The sequence below is a fragment of the Anser brachyrhynchus genome, assembly GCF_964034855.1.
Source record: "Anser brachyrhynchus genome assembly, chromosome: 7".
In the NCBI taxonomy this organism is placed as follows: Eukaryota; Metazoa; Chordata; class Aves; order Anseriformes; family Anatidae; genus Anser; species Anser brachyrhynchus.
This window is the reverse complement of record NC_137701.1, coordinates 16124529-16145291: the sequence shown is the minus strand read 5'-3', so window position 1 is coordinate 16145291 and position 20763 is coordinate 16124529. Positions and strand designations below refer to the sequence as shown.

General features: G+C 41.7%; 1 protein-coding gene across 6 annotated transcripts in view; it reads right to left on the bottom strand.

Annotated features, from left to right (window-relative positions):
* PIKFYVE (phosphoinositide kinase, FYVE-type zinc finger containing) overlaps positions 1 to 20763 on the bottom strand; it is a 62349-nt gene that overhangs the window by 40321 nt on the left and 1265 nt on the right. For 4 of the 6 annotated variants that reach the window (XR_013953771.1, XM_080600305.1, XM_080600304.1 and 1 more), the window contains exons 2-9: positions 19548 to 19729; positions 17871 to 18050; positions 11845 to 11963; positions 8615 to 8786; positions 7759 to 7966; positions 5200 to 5289; positions 3127 to 3265; positions 265 to 422 (exon numbers count right to left, since the gene is read on the bottom strand). Coding sequence is in view for 5 of the 6 variants with exons in the window: in XM_080600305.1 (XP_080456431.1) it covers positions 265 to 422; positions 3127 to 3265; positions 5200 to 5289; positions 7759 to 7966; positions 8615 to 8786; positions 11845 to 11963; positions 17871 to 18050; positions 19548 to 19719 (1238 nt within the window). In the remaining variant the exon portion in view is untranslated. Of the gene's footprint in view, positions 1 to 264; positions 423 to 3126; positions 3266 to 5199; positions 5290 to 7758; positions 7967 to 8614; positions 8787 to 11844; positions 11964 to 12767; positions 15730 to 17870; positions 18051 to 19547; positions 19730 to 20763 lie in introns of those variants that run through there. The other 2 variants (XM_080600306.1, XM_080600307.1) reach the window with 1 other exon arrangement.

Sequence of the window (20763 nt, the reverse complement as noted above, 5' to 3'; positions counted from 1 at the left end):
AGTGATATTTAACCCATAAATCTGCCTCTCACATCAGCTTCTGAACTAGTCAGCACCCTGTTCCTTGTTTTATTTGGGCAACAGTGAATCAGAACCCTACCTGCTTTGGTAGGCAACAAAAAGGTAGGTCTGAATTTTGTTTCTTTCTCATTTTCCTGCAAAGGGATCTATCTCTGGAGTCTGAAGTACCTAACATTAACTGAAACTCACATCCTCCCGCCGCAGAGTCAGAAGACGCCTGTCTTCCTAACGCAGCAGGGTTACCTTGTGGTTATATGCCCATTTCTGATGAGCCAGTTGACCAGGTCTTTTCCCACGATGCAGTTGGGATGCGTCCGCAGCCAGTAGCGATGGTCTTGGAACTCCATCCCACTGTTGTGATGGCAGATCTTCTTCCACAGATCTTTCAACTGGACTGAGTCCTGGATAGGGAAATGTACAAGTCACTTACAAGTCTGACCTCAGCACTGGTTTCAAGAGCATCAGCCTTGGTCCTCAGATAAGCTTCTAGATCAAGAACCCTCTAGAAACAGGCATAAAATCTAAGCCATTCTGCTCAACCTATGCAAAGTTGTAAAACAGAAATGGCAGACAAACACAAGATCAGCTCCTTGCATCCTTTATACAGAAAAGAGAATAAGCAAGAAACAAGGTGGTTACACACAAGAATTAAGGGGGCTTGGTGTTTTAACATAGCAAGCTTTTCTACTACCTACAACATACTTATGCTCTCGCTGCTGCCTTCTTGCACCCTAGTCTCAAACTCAGGTGGTGTGTGCAAGGCCAAGGAAAACTCATCCTTTGGAAGAGGGTTTTTCTATACTTTCTGTGCTCATCCTAGGCTTTGTGAAGCACCCTAGTTCATTATCCAGCCTAGATAAAGCAAGTACTTGACACTGCAATGCACTCTGCCACGTTCACGTTCTGACATACCATTTGAGTACCCCTTTTTGTAGCATCCAATATGAAGTCTTTTTTAGCCACCACTAATTTTGGCCACTAAAGAGAAAAAAAAAAAGCTGTGTATCCTGCTCAACTTAACTAATCCCTTTTGAAGTTACAGATCTCTTCTCACCAACTGAAACACTTTAACCTGTGCCCTGACCTTATTTTCAGGCCTGTTAAGCATGTGTGCCAACTCTTGTTTAGGCTATGCTCCATCCAAACTGAACTGTCGGCTTTGCACCCAGACCCCTTTCTTTCGCAAATGCACCCAGGTTTGGCACAGAACAACTGTTGCTGCCGAGTGGTAGCAACCTGGGATATAACCTGGGATTGTTTTGAGAACAACAGAGCAACCCAAGGGATGGAGAAGTGCCACTGCAGCTCACTTTCTCAAATGCCTCACTCATTCTATTTTTGTGCAACAATAAAAATGTTTTAATTAAATTTTAACTAATTCCAGCTTTCCAGTTAACTGCCAGACACGTATCATTCTACTTTCCCAAGGGTGCCATGAGATCTAAGAGTTCTGCTCCACTTTTGTTACCAGCTGCCTTTCTGCTTTTATTTCCAGTACTGGCTGTCCTGGGCATCATCTTAGAGCCAATGTCAGCAGCTCCACTGCCACACCAGGTTCTGTACCTCACCCATTTGATGCTATACATGTCACAGGACCATGAGATTTGATGCATGTGGCAATTCCACAGTTAGCTGCCTTGAATTTTACCCTTAACTCACAAAGGGAATTCAGAAAACTGGACAAACTGGCAGAACACAACAAATCCTTTCAACTCAAGGATTTTGACCTTTGTTTCATAGAAGTGTGTGCTTACTCCATGTACGTACATCTTCCCCCTACCCACTGTTTCATAAGCAAATTTCATTAGTTTTCTGAGTGCAGTGTGCTAACCTTTCAATTACCTCCTGATACGAATCAGCCCCACATGCTAAAAGCATTACACAAACAGTGGGAATTCACAGCAAATCCTACATTAACTAACACTACATCTTCTGTACGTACTTGAACAGAAGCGATACTACCAAGCCCCTCCTCCCCCAGCTAAGAAAACGAACAACAAAATTAAACAATGTGAAGCTGAAGTGCACTGGAACTTGATCATCTTGCTCCAACTTGCATTAATAGCATTTTAGATTTTGCTTTTTCTGCATTAACATGCATGTGGGACAGAGGGGTTGTAAAGACATGCCTTAAAAATGCTTCTGTCTCACATGTTTGTCCCTTTACAGAGCTGCGCAACCCAGGAGTAAAAAGTGTTTCAACTTACTCACATGCATTCTGCTGACATCAGACAAATGCCTGTGGCAGGGGGGTTGGAACTAGATGATCTTTAAGGTCCCTTCTGACCCAAGCCATTTAATGATTCATTCTGTGAAATACCTAACAAGTTTACTTCCCGTTGTCATTTAAAATTAGGAAGGTTATCTTGAATTTTTGAGTGTGAAAAAGCACTCCCCTCCCTTTTTCTCCATCTTGTTTTGCCCCATTTGTTGGAAACTTTTTTCTTCCCCACCAAAGGGGAACACCATTTTCTACTTAACATTGTAAAATAACTGCCACCTATAACACTCCCATCAAAAGGGAGGAGATAATAGAATTACTTAGAACACTTTGTTACACATTGATTTTTCTTTGAACAAGTATGTTACAACAACCTTCTAAAAAACATTTACATTCATTCTGCAAACAAGGGGAGGGGCCAAGTTTTGTTTTGGTCCAATAAGCTTCAACAGCTTTAAATCATTCATCAGGGTGTAACATTCTGAAACAACCATTTAAAATTCCCCTTTATGTAGGCTACGAAGGGGAAAATCTGAACATGGAGATATACAGAATCAGATCACTTGGTTTCAACTGCAATTGTGGCAAGCTGAATCCACACAGAGCTATGGTATACCAACTCCACACACTAACGCACTTCCCAAGACTAAAACTCTACACATCTTTATGCAAACACCACATAAAACTGTGATTTGCTTCAGAAAGACAGAAAAGCCCAAAGCAATATCAATATTCTCCATCCCTGCACCACCTGGAGGAGAGGTCCAGGTAACAATACTCAGAAAAGGCTCTTTAAAGGCAGCAAGATTCTCCCACTGCATGATACAAGGAAGCCAAATGTTATTTCCTTCACAGAGCAAGACAAACAGAAGCATGAAAAGTACCAGAAGGATTTTGCGCTCATCCTCGCTGGTCTCTGCCTTCATATGCGTGCGACTGGCTTGGGGGCTGACGGATGTCTCGTAGGTAGGCACCATCGGTGAACCCGACCGATCCAGCGACAAGTTAGTGATGCTGGCTGACCTGGAGTACGAGAGAGGATTGAAGTGTGAGTGCTCATTGTGAGTTGCTTCATGGGAGCAGGCAGTGATCTTACAGCGTGCTCAGAAGGAGCTTAACTCCTTGACACTGTTCTCCCTCCTCGGTACAGACATTGCTTAAAGCTCCCCTTTTTCCCTCCCAGTCAAAGGAGAACAGATCCCTAGGAAGCACGTGTATATTGCTCTGGAACATCCAAGTTAAATGAAAACTCTTGTAAAGCACTTTGCAGAAAACAGATAAAGCTAAGTTTAGGCACAGCAATTCATACATGCCTGCATTTGAATAGAGTGGAAAGGAATGGGGTGCTGGATAATCAGAAGGTCCAGCTGTTTGGAGGCAAGGCAGATGCCAGAAAGGGCAGCCAACACCAGGATCCCTGTCACAGGGCACAGAGATTCTCCCTACCCTTGAACCATTCAAAATTCCTTCTCCTCACATCTCTGAAATACATGACTGACAGTTTGCAGTGGTTAGAAGTTTGTTAGACTGTTTGCTGGACCTGGAGCCCTGTCCAGCTGGCAATTTTCCTTGTACTGTGATACAGAGCATTCACCTGATCTCAAGCCCAACTGTTAGGAAATTTGGGCTATGCACTCCAATGCAAACACACCATTTTGCAATAATCATTGCAAAGCTACAAACGCACATACAAACTCCAAATAACCTCTGCTCCAATATCCCATGGCTAGATTAAGCCTCTGAATAACAAGAGTGCAAGTTCTTATCATACAGCTGCAAACATGCAGCATAAGCTAGTAATGCTAACAGTGCTATAAAGAGTGCCCATGGAGAACATTTCTGCATACAGCAACAGGGAAAATCAAAATTTCAATGCTGAACTGACCCAAGAGGCTTGCAGCAGTCTCAGTGGTGAGAACTGTTGCCAGCCCATAGTCTTTGGAATGAAACTCAGCCAATTAGCAAGCTCTGCTTAACAGATACTCTGACTGTTTCCAAGAATTCTCAATGGATAACATGGCCAAGCCCAAGTATGAAATACAAAAGCTGAATTAGGATGGCATTGCTACGGTAAGGTAGTATGCATTGAAAGTACAATAGTCTCAAAACGGCTACTTTTTCCTCATCTTTTTTTTTTTTTGAGCAGGAATATTAGGCTGATAAAGAGTTTTACTTGGTTCCTTTTTAGTCATGTATGCAGAATCAAAAGGAAACTATGTTGGCATTACACATCCTTTATACACTTAGGGGTAATAAGCAAAATTTTTCTGTCCTAGGCATTCAAGTCAGGCAAAAGCTCTGTCTTCTACCATTCAGATGTTCTGAAGTTGAACAGAATTAGAACTGATAAATCAGTCTGACAGAGTAATGCAGCTGAACAGAAAGTCTTCTTACGTGGAACATGAGAATGACATTAAAGCCCCTCATTAAGTATTCCTCCCACTTATTTCACAAGAGCTACTTTAACTGTGTCACCTATCTGTAAGCAGCAGGGATTTTTAATTTACATAAAAGGGTATTAAGCAAAGGCTAAAACAGTCACACTTCATTTCATATCTGTGTGCTTATCAACACCAATTATATCCAGGACTCAAATGTATTTAGTGGATATTATATACTACAGCGAGATCATGAATAGGCATAGAGTTAAATGTTAATTTGAACAAGTAGTTTGGGCCTGCCAGGGCCAGCTTAGAATCATCCTATTACTGTAGCATGTAGGAACAAACATGCTTTTAAACTAGACAATGCCAATTCACACAAGAAGCAGAAGAGCACCCTCAAGGTCTCGTGTACATAAGTGGTCTTTCCTTACCATTACATACGAATTCAGGGAGTCCCATTTTAGATACGAAACAGCATGCCCAGTAAAAACAAGACCCAAAATACAGGCTTTACAGTGAAGAGTGTGGTGGAGTGCATCCAGAACAGGAAATACACAGATATGATTAGTATACCTATTTCTAGCTGGAGACTTCCCTGCATCCTCCTGAACAGACCCAAGGCGTGCAGACAACGTGGTAGTTGAAGAGTCTGGGTGAATCAAACTGTAAGGAAAAAAAAAAAAGAGTATGTTACAGAAGTTTGAAAGACTTGTCACATGCAGCATTATCAGAACAGCTGGAATCAAAATACAGTTCCTTATAATGCTACCTCATATTCACACCCATTATAGCTAAATCAATGAGGTAAGAAGGAAATCTTTCCCTGTATGTTGGCCAATGAAATCAGGGGGACAGCATATAAGTCTCCTTTCTGACTCAAGTCCTGAACTCTTCAACCCTCTTATACTAAACTGCTTTTCTGCACTCTTCCCTGATATCCATTTCTTACAGATTCACCCTTTTATTACATGCTACTGTTCTGTGCTTTGGAGGTAGAGGCAATTCCTCCATCTCCAACACCTCATCTTTACAATACAAGCAATGCTATCTGTAGCTATTGCTAAACAGCTTTTATTAAGATACAGAAAAGCTTCTGTAATTGTTTAACCTTATCCTTATCACCTTTGCCCTCTTCCTTCCACCCCAGGAAGGAGGAGATCAGCTGTACAGAGACCTACAACATAAATTCCTACTGGTAAAACTAGGAGATACAAGTCACCACACTCCCGCTGATAACAGCTGTGCTGGCTGTGCTCTGTGTCGCAGACATGTTGCCAGCATAATAAGCTGTATTCATCAGAAAACGTACACAATACAACTTTGCCTGAGTGGCTTAGTTGTACTTGCCCACTTACTCTACTCCTTGGCTGTTACAAGACACGGCCCTTCAAGTTAGTTAAAGCAGGCAGCTATGCCTCTATGCTACAACAGTTCAAAGATTAGAGCAGCATCAGACAAGTAAACACAGCAGCACTCTCCTAAATGCCTTTCTCACTGCTTTGCATCACAGAATGGGAGTAGAGGCAAAGGCCTCATCTTATATACGTTTTGGGAAGAGACTTAACCTCCAAGTTTTCTTTTGAAGCAAACTACTTCACATAAAGAAACCACACATAGAAAGGTTTGCTTTCATAGAGTACCAAGTTCCTACTTTCTACTGCACTACAGTTTAAGTTTGATGTCCTGAATTTAAACCTCTGAAGATCAATTAGGAATTTACCAAATGCAGTATTAAAAAAGCACAGCAGCCTATTGTGAAGTTTTTCATTTTAACAGCAACAAGCACTGAAGAAACGTTGAACTCCCCTTAAGCAATAATAAACTACCTAATTTTAGTCTTTTTCCCTCTCACAGACAAAAACAGCTCATGTTTAGTCAGGGTCTCCCAGCAAGACTAAGCATTCTAAAAGAGCAACAGTTATCGGCCTTCCAAGAACAGGCACTATTTCCCTCCAGTGCTATAAACTGCCCATAATAAAGACAAATACTTTCTGTACATGCCCATGACTAGCATCTGTTGTATTGACATGACACAGATACTACTAAACAGATCAGAAGACAGAAGTTATGATACCTCCTATTACCCTGTACCTGAAAGAGCATTCTGAACACACACAATATTCCCCAATTCAAAATGTGGTAGTACTTATCCCAAGCACTTCAATATTCTGCTTTGGATGACTATGACATTAAACTAAAGGTACTTTCCTTTATTTAGGCCTTATGCTGATTATTTTGTTGCTTCCATATAGGAGCACCATACTCGGAAGAGCAGTATGCAAAGCAGGAGTCAGCACATTTTCTGAAGATGGTTCCTGCTGAGATTTTTCCTTTCATACTATCAGAACCACTAGAAGAGCTCTCCTGAAAGAGGCATATATCACTAATATTGCACCCCAGTCCAGAGCCCTCAGAAAGGCTCTGATTCAAAGCTTCTTCAGTAGTTTCACACTTGACTGTTCTTCTGTTTTTAGGGAAATGAGCACAAACACCATATTTGATTATTTCTTCCTCCCCCACATATTAAAAGAACATTGTACTTCTACTCGAGCAGTATGCAAGCTAGTTCCTGAGGACCTTGACTTTATTCACTTATCTTCCAAAAATAAAAATCCCTAATTCAAGAGGGATAGAAAGAAACATATTTTGAAAGGAGATCAGAGAACCCTTATAGCTGTCCCTTCAGCTGACACAGATGGCAACTGCCACCATTTCTCTTATTTACACAGGGAGCATCTCTTACATTCTCTTGCCCAATCACAAACCTGACAAGTAACTTATCAGTGTTACACTGACTTCTCTCAACACTGTGGTGGTTAGAAGCAATTAAAAAAAAAAAAAACCACACCCATACACCAATACTGAAGCTAGAAGCCTCTGCTTTGTCACTGGTATAGAACCGATGCTTCAGTAAGTTAAATGAAAAACTGAAAATAATTTAAAACTCCACTAGAAAAGTTTCCACATTTCAACTTGATGAGAATGTTAAAAGCAAGCACAAGACCAGAATCTTTTCACAAGACAAATGTTTCTAAGCTTACCAAATAGAAACCACCAGCTTTTGTCTCAGCAGGTGACAGCCTGAAAATACAGTTAAGATTCTAGAGCTTAACATGAAGCCATTCACCTTACCTTTGCCAGGTTAGATCCTCCTCCAGAAAGATGTTGCGGCTAGCTTTACGGCTCCCAACCGGTGTACGAGGCTCACCAGGATCCAGCACTGACACAGAACACGCAGAATCTGACAGAGCATTTAAGTCTTCTCCAATGGAGTTGCTATCTGTGGAGTGTGCATAGCTTAAGGCTATTTTGCGGCAGTAAGTACAGGCTCGGAGATCCCCTATGAAAAGAGGAACCAGACAGTATAAGTGAACAGGAACAAAGACTGCTCTGTTCCTACAGGATCAGAGGTGTGCAGTGGTGGGGAAAAAAATGATTTCCTGCTTCAGAACCTCTTTGCGTATTTAAGTCCAGTTCTCATATTCCCTTAAAGAGCAAAACCCAGATAATTACACACTACGGGATTTTCTCTGAGTCAAATGATGGATAACACATGATACAACAGCCAGTCAGATATATCAGCCAGTGTTTGGAGGTAAGGACTTCCTTCAGGAGATGTCTCACATTTGGTTTTGGAAAGTTTCGCTCACCCTCAACTAGAGCACACGGCCCATTATGTTTTAAAATTACTATTATTAAGCATAGCTGTTACTTGGGCACACTTTTTGCAGCAAACATCCTTGTTACACAGTGGCCTTATTTGTTTTGTCATCATGAACAGTGTTGATACAAACAAACAGACATGGCACAACCCACCAATGCACATGGACAAAACTGTAGAATTAGGTCCTGTCGTTCCTCATGCTTATTTCTAAGACTGCTAGAGACCCATACAGCATCTCTAGCAGATGTTAGAATCTAAAATGCAGTAGTCCAAACAGAGTTTAGCACATGGACAATGTTCTACTTCTTAGAGAATAAGCCCTACCTGTGTAGCCCATGAATTTTCCAGGGATTTCTTGATTGCAGCATCGACTACAGAAGATCTGTCCGCAAAGTCGACAGTGGTGCCTCCGCCGGAAGGTGGTGAATTTCTCACTGCAGTCATAGCATTCTTTGCACTGGCTGTCAGGCATCCAATACTGCTTCAAGTCACTGTCCTACAAGGGAAGGCAGAAGAGAAAATTCATTTGTGAATACAAAAAGCATGATTAGGCTGATGATTGCTTTGTAGACTGTGTACATAAAATGACAATATCACTTATTCACGTCCATTTGTGCATGCACACACTCTCGGTTATAAACACATACATGCACAGAAAGAATTCTTCATGGGATTTTATAAGAAGCCAGAAAGCTACGGCAGTTCTTAGCTGTGAGACTAATAAGTCTAATAAGCCTTTGCTTTCTTGATCCAGCATGAGAGGCAAATCAGGAGAGGAAAAGCGAAACAAACGAGCAAAAAAATATCAAGAACTGTAGATAAAGGTCAAGAAGCAGCAAACATACGAAGTATTAATTGTTCTTCTTTCACATTTGCCCCTGGTACAACAGGCCCTCAACCAGAACATTTTAAAATCAGAAGTAGTTCAGTTTTCCAGGGGTAAATTAAGCTATCAGGAATTTTCAATGCAAAGGTAATTCCAATAGCTAACACTAGGATGTACTTTGAAACAACTATGGACAAACGTAAAAAGTTTTATTAAATGGTCAAACTCTTCAGAACAGTAAACAGTTGTAAGACCTTTGTCCCAGACTGATGTAGGTTCAAAACTCCAGGTTAACTGCTACGTGAAGACACCTGTAGCATACACATTGAGCAGTTATCATCATATACTGGTTCTACAGCATTGCTGCAGCCACAGGAAGTTTTGTCTCATTTTTAAGGCTTGAAAACAAAGAGGCGAAACCTCCATTTGTTACTGTAGCTATAAAAAAAGAACAGGACAAATCTCTCAGTTAAAATTCTGAGCACAGCAGATACAATCACCATGGATGGAGGCAACTGCTAACGGTCACATGACGGCTCTGACTGTGAATCATTCTTTGCTAGAGTTCAGTTCTGGTAATTAGCCTTTTCAGAGGAACTGAATATGTGTGATTTTTCTGAGGAAGAGAAAACACTGCATGAATTTTCTCAAAACAAACCAAGAGTAAGCACAGAGAAAGCTTATCTGTACTCCAATTTTCACATAAGGGAAAAAAGGCATACCCTGAACTGGGGTTTATTTTTGGATATTCACAAAGTGAGGTTTGACATGACCTCAAAATTTGTCTAGCAGCTAAAGCATCTGTGATTAACACAACAACTTCTTGCTGTTCATTCAAGACAACTCACATAGAAAGAGTCCAAAACTGTTCAAGCAGGAAAAGATGCGAAGAAAAGCTTTGCCAAGGAACTGCTGCAAAGATACAGGGGATCTCGATTAACAGTTTTTGCTGTGGCTCTGCAGGATGAGCCAAGACTCTGTTTCTGCCACATGGACAGAGTGGCTATTCCAGGCAGCAGCGCACAGCTTCTGGAGCCTCTGCCCACCATCCCTCCCACGCTGACTCTGCCACACTTGCACATGGCTGGGTGTTTAGAAACTCAGCCATTGCTGGTTTCTCCATATTTAGAGAGAAGTAAGGAGGCAGGAAACTAGAGACACCTTCCAGCTCTCTGCTTCACTCACGCTGGAACCAACATTCATGACAGGAACAGCCTTCAGGGAAGGATTCGGAAAAGAGGTCTGGCCCCTGTTAGCAGTAAAGGTTGCTTTGAACACCACCTTTCAGGATCTGACACATGCTTTCTACATGAGTAAAGTGGTCTCCTGTAGAACTAAACCAACTCCACAGTAAAAGAAACTGTTGCCTGAAGTGACTCAAGCAAGACATGGCTGCAGGCAGAGGCAGCGAGGCATTACCATTCGTACAGATGTCAGCACGCTGACAACAGACTGCTTCCAGAGACAGATCTAAACTTACTCATTTACTGCTGCATCTTGCCTGTTTGAGCACTAACTTCTCCAATAGCCTCAAAGATATCTGAATCTCCAAGGCCTTCAGAAGCTGGCACAATGAAAAATTTGTCGGAGCCACACTCACCATACTGCTCACTGCAATGAAAGGCTTGAGTTTTGCGCTCAAAAATATCACTCTGACAAAACAAACTTATTTTTACAAGCAGAATGGGACTGAAAGTTAAGTGAGTTTACTCAAAGTCTACCTATAAAAGATATCAAGCCAAAAGCCTTTTTCCAGTTTAAACAATTTGATTAAATGTACTTTCATAGAATAATAGAATGGCTTGGGTTGGAAGGGACCTTAAAAGCTAGTTACAAAACCCCCTACCATGGGCAGGGATGCCACCCACTAGACCAAGTTGCCCAGGGCCCCATCCAACCTGGCCTTCCAGGGATGTGGCATCCACAGCTTCCCTGGACAACCTGTTCCAGTGCCTCACCATCCTCTGAGTAAATAATTTCTTCTTAACATCTAATCTAAATCTCTTCTCTTTTAGTTTAAAACCATTCCCCCTTGCCCTGTTCATTAACTGCCCAAGCAAAAAGTTGCTCTCCATCTTTTTTTTTTTTTTTATAAGCCCCCTTTACTTTTGCTTCCTCACATCTTGTTCCCAGACACAGCTATTTATATCATGACTTATAAATAGTTGTGGCTTCTTTTCTCAGCTAGGTCCTCCTTTTAAAGGCATCATCCAAAAGAGAAGAGGCAGGCAAAAGCAGCAAGTCAGTAGCAACCACCAAACCCTTAGCCATTTGAATCTAATCGGTTAATAGCACAAGATTTTCAAGCACATATTGCTGAATATCTATTACCACAGTAAGTAGCTTTAATTCACTCCCAGAATTCTCATTACCACTTGTGACTGTCAATGTGTTTCACTTCCCCCTATTTTCTTCAAGGAAGAAAACAGTCAGGAAATACAAGGCAAGGTAATACAGAAATGGGAAGGAATGTAAAATGAGAACATCTGGTCCAGGTTCAGAAAACTGAACAACTGGCAGATTTCTGATTCTGACATGTCAGAAGTCAGCATCGACTTAAATTTGTTTCCCCTGGGCTCACACAGTGAGTTTTGAATTTATTCACTCATTCTTCATACGTCTAAATAAAAAAATCTGCGTGATGTATCCAAAAACAAAGCTCAAGGAAGCCCAGTAAACAGTTCAGTTTCTAGATACATCGGCCTACAAGCCCTCCTAAAAGAAGTACCTGGCTCTTCCCCTCCATGATTTCTTTGAGGCGCTTTAAGACAGTGCTGAGGCTTCTTAGCTGAACTGCTGTTCGAGGATCATGACTTCCAAGAGGTGGTTCCACTTTCCTTCGAGTGTCTGGAAAGGAAGGGAGAATAATAACATTTCTTCCATGACATATCCATATTTACATGACAATACGAAAGCCCATTAGAGAGAAAAATGTTCATATATATATATATGCACATTACAAAGTTACAGTGTGTATTACTATTTCTTGCCCTACATTCCTCTTCCCCAAAAGGAGCTTCTAATGCCAGATAGCTTACTTTGACATTTAAAATCCTATTCTCTGTTTATAAGAACTGATTTAAATTCTCAGAATAAAAACATCTTTTAAAGAAGAAAAGTGAGATTCAGCCTACTACAGGAATCTTGTAATCATTTAGAAAGCACTGAAGGCATTTTAAAATGCCTTCTAGGATATTAATACTCAAAAAATAACTGTATTAATTTCTACATTCATTCTAGGACTGGTATAAGTCAATGCCTTAACCTGAACATACTTATACATGACTACAGCAAGTCTAAGGACTCCATACTCAGTTTCTATTACAAAACAATAACACAGAATAAAATTTATCCAGAAGGTTAGGCACTTTTTTTTTTGAAAAAAATTTAAAAAAAAAAGTTGAGCTGTTGAGAATTTGTACAGGTGTTCTTATTTAACTATACCAAAGAGAATATTGAATAAGAAGGTAACAGATAATTTCTATCCTACAAAATTCTTGATTGTAACTAGTACAGCAATGATTCAAAGCAAAAATGGTCCTTCTCTCCGGAAGGATCTGCAGACAGGGCTGTATTTACCTTAACATTTAAACATTTTCAGAGTCACTTTTCTACATCAACAACTTTTCTGAACAGTTTAAACTTTCTTACCAGCTTCGCTGCTCTCCATCTGACTAGCATTTCATTTTGATTTCCCGAGTTCAGGAAGAACAGACATGGCGGCTTTTTGTTTACTGCTTTAGAGACCACTGATGTCAGCGAGAACGCTGGCAGCAGCGCTAGCAGAAGGGTGTTAACTGTTGCAGTGCAGCAAGAAGCAGGCTGTGCCTCTGGGGGCAGGAGATCAAAACCCTTAGAGTAATGTGATTAAAACTGTGGGATACCGTGCCTCCTTTTCAGGTTCTTAGTAGGTATTTTTAGTTAATCGATCCACGTGCACAGAGTGACCTCTGTGCAACGAAGAATACACAGAGGATTTTAAAGTGACCCTAGAGTGCTTAAATCCGGTTTTGTGGCTAGCCATTTGGGATTTATTGAAAAAAAAAATATATATATATATATACACACTTTCTGACAGGACCAAGTTGAATATTTTAGGGTGATTAAAGTGACTTTAATATTTTAAGAAAACATTAATAATACCGTAGAAATCTTTGGCTCCTCCTTACTTCTATCAAAAGGTCTATGCTGCACTTACTTCCTCGACTTTTCTGCTGTAACTTTTCAAGAGTATCTTCTTTCAAGGAATGTTGCTTCCAATTCAGGAAATTATTCTCAGGAAATTATTGGAAGAAGCTATAGTCCCTGCAGTACAGGACACACTCTGTCTAAAACACCATTCTTACAAAAGGATTCACCTCTATCAGGCTTAGGTTAGCTCTTGCTCCTGATTCAAACTCCATTACTGTAAGCACCACGGTCACTTTCTTAGTTAATGCATACATGATTTACTGTTACAGTACTGAAAGCATGAATATCTGTATTTGCTTATTTCATCATTAAATCTGCAAAAATCACCTTCGCTTTCACAAACAATAAAGTCTTTTCAGGACAACCAGCTTATGCAGCAATCATGTTTTCTATTCATTTCTTTCTCATCTACACATTCACTGAACACAACCTGAATATGAAAGGAACCCCACCTGTATTTCCAATTTGGCTTATTTCTAAGCTGTTTGTACTCCATAAGCTAAAAATTAACTCCTACAGATCCAAAAAAATATCCTCACATTTCAACAGTAAGCCTCATCCTTCCTATATGTATTCAAAGCAGCTGATCTTTGGGAAAACCAACAAACATGGTTTGTCTGAAACACTACATGTTTTTCTCATCTGAACAGTGATCAGTTCTGCGAACCTGGAATACCATCCCAGCTATTCATTTTAAGGTGAATGACAAGTTAAAAATACTACAATAACTCCTTTGTTGCAACCTAACTGGTAATTTCAGTTTCCAGGAAGCTGACCATACACTACCTGCAGATGTAGAACAGACAGCTTCACACAGTTTCAACACTAAACAATCAACCCTGCCAGGGATGCCACAGTTTTGCTAGTACAACCCAAACTGCTTTCTAGTTATCCATTGCCAAAGTACATAATTGCACATTCAAGTGCACTCTGACAGCCCAAACATTGTACGTCAGTGACTTGAGGAAGATGTGAAATACCTCATTTCCCAAGGCCGTTTCCAACGGAAAAGACGCTGTAGTCACGTTCTTTATGCTTCCCAATAGCCACTGCAGGCTTTCCTCAGGTCTTTTCCCCACCTCATGTGTTCACTGGCCTTTCATTACTGCTGCTAAGCCCCCTTCCCATTCCCTATTATTGCCAGTCTGCTACAATCTTGTAGCACCAACAGCATTATCCTGCAAGACGGGGGGACAAGCTAGAATTGCTTTAACCAACAATTCCCCCATCTCCTATAAGTCAGCATTTCTAGTTCTTCTTAAAATGGACTGGAAGCTGTGACATCATCTCAGTACCAGACTACCTTGGTTCAATTCAGCACTTTGAAAGCACTCAGCTGGCAGCACACAGAGGTGGCACACACACACTCCAGAACAGCCAGCTGGGCACGCTGCCTCTGTAGAAGCGGTTCCAGCTCTCCAGCACCCTACTGCTGTAAATAAGGATACAACAGATTACCCTAGAGGGAGGCCACAAGCCAGTGCAGAGTTTCAGTACCGGTTCTTCTGCCACACATCCCAGAAAACATCTCTGACCTAACCCAGTATCCAGCAACTTCTCCTATTTTTGCAAAAGCCACAAAGATGCTACTATAACGCTTTGGTGTAAGCAGTCACAAGGAAGCACACAACTGAAATCCTACCTATTGGATGCTAGACACTTTCCTACAAAAGCCACCATCCCTTCTTGTTCTGCACTTGTAGTTGTCAGAAAGCACGGTCCCTGAGGAACAGAAGTATCTGCTGCACAGACAGTGCTGGCTGATGGAGAGACGGGGATAGGAGTCAGCATCTTCAGGAGCAATTGCATTCCGCCTTTGTTTAGAGGCACCAGCAGCCTTGCTCAGTCTTTTATTTATTCATTTCAGTTTGCTTAAACTTGGCATGTTATTTAAACTCAAGGAGGCTAGGGAGACCTTTGTGAAGGACTTAAACTTTCTCCTGCCTATACTTGCCCATGTCATTAGGAAGAAACACCTCTTACAAGTAATGGCCAGGCCTAGAACACTTGGAGACTGACAGATAGGAGGTTGCAAGAAAACTCAGCTAGATCAGACACCTCACTGTCACTGAACTGACTGGGTGAGTCAACCTACACATCTAGGTGTTTGTTTATGTACATCACATCACTTACTTCAACACTTTGGTATCTGAGCAAAGAAAAATACTTGTGATGGGAGCTATAAATATGTTTGCGATTCTTTATTGAGAATAATCTCTAAGATTATTTGTGCAACCCAGCACCAGCTGCAATGGCAGAAGTAAAATTCTCTTCTGTTCCATATTAATAAATCCTCAACGGTCTGTTTATTCAGCACCTCTTAAGACAAAAGAAAGCAGGGAAAATGATTTTCTAAAGCTTGCTTCAACAAAAAGGCTGATTTTGGGAGAGGGAAGATGCAAGGCCTCTTCCCTCTTCAAATACAGCAAGAAGGACCTGAAAAGCCCCCCTGAAACCTCCCCACCCACCCTGTAGACTTTTACTTGAATTACACAGCTCATCTTTGTTAAGAGTACCAAATGAGGACCACAACTACTCTCTCAGTTCCCCCTACCCCTCAAAGTGTGTGTGTGGGGAGAAGAAAATATGATGGGGGAAAAAAAACCCTCACAGATTGAGATAAGGAAAATTTAATTACGGGGGGGGGGGCGGGGGGAAGAAAAAAAATACAAGCAAAGGCCACACGGAAGCAAAGAGAGAAAACAACTAGTCTCTACTTCCCATCCACAAGCAATGTTCAGCCACATTGTGGGAAGCAGGGCCTCAATACACCCAGCGGTTGTTAGTGAGGACAGATGTTTCCATAACAAGAGCTCACATGCACACACACACACACACCCCTCTCCTTCCCCTTTCCCACCTCTTACTGCTGAGTGTTACACCATGTGATACGGAGTATCGCTTTGGTCAGTTCAGGCCAGCTGCCCTGGTGATGTTCCCTCCCCAGCTCTTGCCCACCCTAAGCCTGCTGGCTCTGGGGGGGGGACTGGAGGGAGTCTTGGTGCTGTGCCAGCACTGCTCAGCAATAGACAAAACTTTGGTGCAGTATCAGGGCTGTTCTAGCTAGAAGGGCAGAGCACAACACTATATGGGCTGCTGTGGGGACAGAAAGTTAACTCCATGCCAGCCAGAGCCAGTGCACCAAGGTTAGTAGCACATTTGGGAGAAGGTACTCAACCATGAGTCAGGCCACTCAGCACCCAATATCACAGAAATCTCTCCAAAAAGTCAGCAAGTTTTACTTGGTCTAGCTTTACTTCTTGCCAGGTTGATTCGCTTTCATGTTTTTCTAAGCATACTTTCATCTAAACCCAAGGACAGGCATGGAGGTCCTGAAAAGGAGTTGGAATAATGCAGCAAGTTTTGTTGCAGCACACATTTGACTAAATCTCAGTTCCCTGACTGCCTACTGCCAATGAATGTCAAACATGAAGATTATTCCTGCCTTCTATGTACCAAATGACCTACCTTGCCTCAAGGTTTCTAACCGACAATCCAGAGATAATATTTAAGTGATTTACAAGAGATGACTAAGAATGAAGTAAGGTAAATTGGCAAATCAGTCAAGAGCACACAGCCGTACTTGTGGTGCTTGAGAAAAAGCCTAAGAAAGGGAAAAAAAAACACCAAACAAGCCGACTTATTTGGTTTGTTGTGACAGGTACAACTGAATAGCATAAACAGCACTGAAGGGGAAGGAGGAAGATAATAAATATATCCGATGAGACAGAATGCAAATAACTTAAAAAGATGAAAATGCAAGTCATCTACACTAGACATGGTTACCAGGACTAGACGCTTTTCTGAAAAACCCACACAAATTTACAATATTTAATATCAGATTTGTCTGCATTGAGTACCACCATCTTGGAAATACTGTCTGGCACAGGATCTTTACCCAGCTTAGCAGTTTGCTCAAGACTACCTTAAACTGCTAACAATGAGCAAGCAGATCTCAACAGGAATCCCTGCAATCTACTAACAAGCTCTTCCAGCCTTTCATAAAGCCATTACACAGCTGCACTTCTGAGATCACATTTGATTCCCATTCCACCTACAAGAAATACAGTAAAGCATGTGGCAATAGTCCCCAGGTTATAAATAAAAAGATTCAGACAAGTACCTATCCAATTCCCCTCGTAACAGCTACAAGAAAAAAATGCACTTAAAGCTCCCTTGAAGATGCCAACATCAACCCCATTCAGTGTGAGCTCTGAAGTTGTAGCCTGCTTGTAGCTGTTAAGAAACTGAAGTTTCTCAAGACAACACAGATTTTCACAATCAAGGTTCAAGTGGCTTTAAGATGTTGGACATGTTTTGGCAGCCTCTTTTGTTCCAGTGCTTTGCAATTGAAACAGCAGAGCCACCAACAACAAACGGTGTCTTGCTGGAACACTGAGAAATGTGGAGGGACTATGCTTCTGAGGTTAAAGTGCAAGCTCACCAACAAGTTCTGCTATCAATCTACATAATGAACCCTTTGTTACCTCCCTTCACCTCACTCGAAAGCATTCCAGACTGGCTGGTACAATATTCCCTTGTAGCATAAAGAGTTGAAATTACCCAGCGTTGTAGAAGATCTTCTTTGCAGCTCACCAGATAGTTGTTTTTTGTAAGGAACTGGTGACCTCAGAGACTGAGCCCTGGTGGGATGCTGAGGACTGGACCAGCCACCACTCAGCGCCTGTGGATCAGCCTGTGCTGCCTCTGCTCTCTCTGCTGAGGATGAAAGCCTGCCATCATCTGGAGGTGACAAAAAGAACAAGAAATCAACGGTTCATATGTGACAGAAAAAAACAGTATCACATGCAAAACCCTCATGAACAGCTCATTTGGATCATTATTATACATCACAAAGGACATGAATTTTTAGTCTGAAAAGTGCCATAAAAATGTGGAAATAGGCCAGTATGTAGAACTTGTCTGTCAAGGCTCAAGCTATTGCAGAAATATCCCTAATGTAAAAAGTGATAAAAAAATGGCAAATGTGAATAATTCTTGATATATGGAATAGTTACCTTTTATTATCAGCTTCTGCCCTGAGAGGAGATTTTCAGTTATGTTAGAAGCTGGTACTGTGGTCACATTACAGTTACTGCAGCCTTTAATAAACCACCCTTCTCCGTCAGAGGATCAAGTACGGACAGGTTCTCACTGATTCCAGCAACATGCCCTTTTTGTGTGCTGTTTCAAAGCTGTTTTTCCATACTTTCAAAACAATATTTTGCTGACTCCAGCTACATTTACCAGAAACAAACAAGTGAAGCCAATACTGACCAAGTTCATGTTATTTTCAATAAATTAATCAGGACAAGTGACGTTCTACTGTACAAACTAACAGCAGTCATAAGAAGTAATTAGTCTTAAGAGAACACTTTGCTTATGAAAAAAAAATTAATCTTGGCCCTTTTTTCCCAGCCCAAATGTTTCAGAAGTATGCTTGACAGAGCTGGAAAATGAACACATTAAACAAAAGCAGGTGGCCAGGCTGCCATCTCCAGCAAAGATACTTGCAGCTTTTGTATGATGCACCATGGTGCATTCATTCACCACCCTATGCAAGATTCTTCTAAGAAGCAAAAAGCAAGAACTCACAGTTCTTTAAGAGCTTGCTTACTGAAAACATACATGTTTCCTGACACATGCAACACAAAGGCCAACATCAAATAGTACTTTTTATATATAAAAAACTTTCATAACACTATACGGGAACACTTAAGCCATGCAAATTAAGAACGGACTTCGTATAAACACGCTGCTTTATTGTAACTCAGCTGTCTGACACCCAAATAAAGGTACAAGACACACAGGAAGGTGAGGAGTGGATTAAGTGTGGAATAAGAACTTGCTTTGAAAGGGCAGGCAGATATTTCATGCATATAGCCTGACAGAGGGTTACTCCTGCTTTTAGCCCTGAAAGTTTCATAAAGACAAGGGACATCCAAACACCCAGATAAGAAGCTATATATATTACTGTCTGCAGACTAGCTTGTCTCCGACCTTCACTGGCAGCCAACAAGTACTAACTGCAAGATGCTGCCTGTTTTCTCCCATGGCACAGCTCTACTATGTCACCCAAGAGCAAGATGCAAAAGACTGGCTCACCATCTGATTAGCCAGCAGTCTTACATTACACTCCTATGTTCGGAGGTGATTTTACAAGTTTATGCAGCAGCAAAGGCCATCAACAAAATCGACAGGACGCAAAATCCACATATACACGTTCCCCCAAGCACTTACCCTTGCTGAAGCGAAAGAGATTTACAAAAGAACTGTAGGCCGATTTAAAAGGAGGCTCATCCTGGTCAGGAGTCAAGGGTTTGAAGTGAGTGAGATGAGATGGACTGCTAGGAGAACGAGGTAGATCACCGGCAGAATCCAGTGTCGGAGACCGTTTGTCATCTGCTGCCATTTCACGTGCCCTGGAAAGAGTTCAGCAACATGCATTATACACAGGGTGGTGAAGCAGAACATTTTCAGTCAGCTGAAGTGGAGGTGTCTCATTAGATGCTGAGGGAGGTGTTCACCCCACCTACCGCAAACATCTGCTATTAGCACAGGTCAGAGGGCCAAAATTAGGAGCCCAAGTCCCCTGTCTGGTCAGTGGCAAGATAGCAGCATCTTCAGAGACAGCAATTCAGAGCTGCTAGAGCAACATCCAGAGCAACCAGACTAAGAAAGTAAACAGCCACTAGGCTGTCTGACAGCATGCTGTGGTTGATGCTCTGTGGGAACTGACTTGCTTGAAGTTTTCAAATGGAGGCTCCGCATGCAATGTACTACATCTAAAGAGAAGAGCTATCAATTCTGCGACCTCCATAGCCCTTGTAACAAGAAAATTGGAACACCTCAGCAAGCACACGACATACTGGCTATTTGGCCAGGTTAACTTCAGAATGAGAAATAAATGAAATGCAACTGAAAGCAGGACTGAAAGACTAAGTTTGTTTGGTGGCACACTGCTTCCTTTCCCTCTGTGGTACAATGACCCTGTGCAAGTCACCAGGGCAGCAACCCAACCTGTGGTCTCTTGTCATATGTAACACCTCCCATCTTCCTTGTTTTCGTAAGTAGCTACATCAAGGGAAGGAGGAGAGGGAAAAAAAAGCTGTCTATATCAGGGGAAGTCATACTTCTTGATCCCACCTGCTGTGTATCAAAGCCTTCATATGGCCAAGAGTCATACCTTCCCACACTCTGTATTATTTAACCTTAATACACACCTGATTTCTTCCACTCCACCTCACAAAGCCCACAGTCTATCCCCACAAGCTAAGGCGCTTACTACCTTCATCTTTGTTCAAGCAAGTCTTGATGAAATATTTGACAGAGCTGGAACACAGGGAGCTGACAGAGCACACAAGTGACGGCTGACACCCTTTATCCACGCCAAGGATCAAAGCCCTCTAAGTCCGCTTCCTGCTTTGCAGCTGATACACGCTCCTTCATGAGAGAA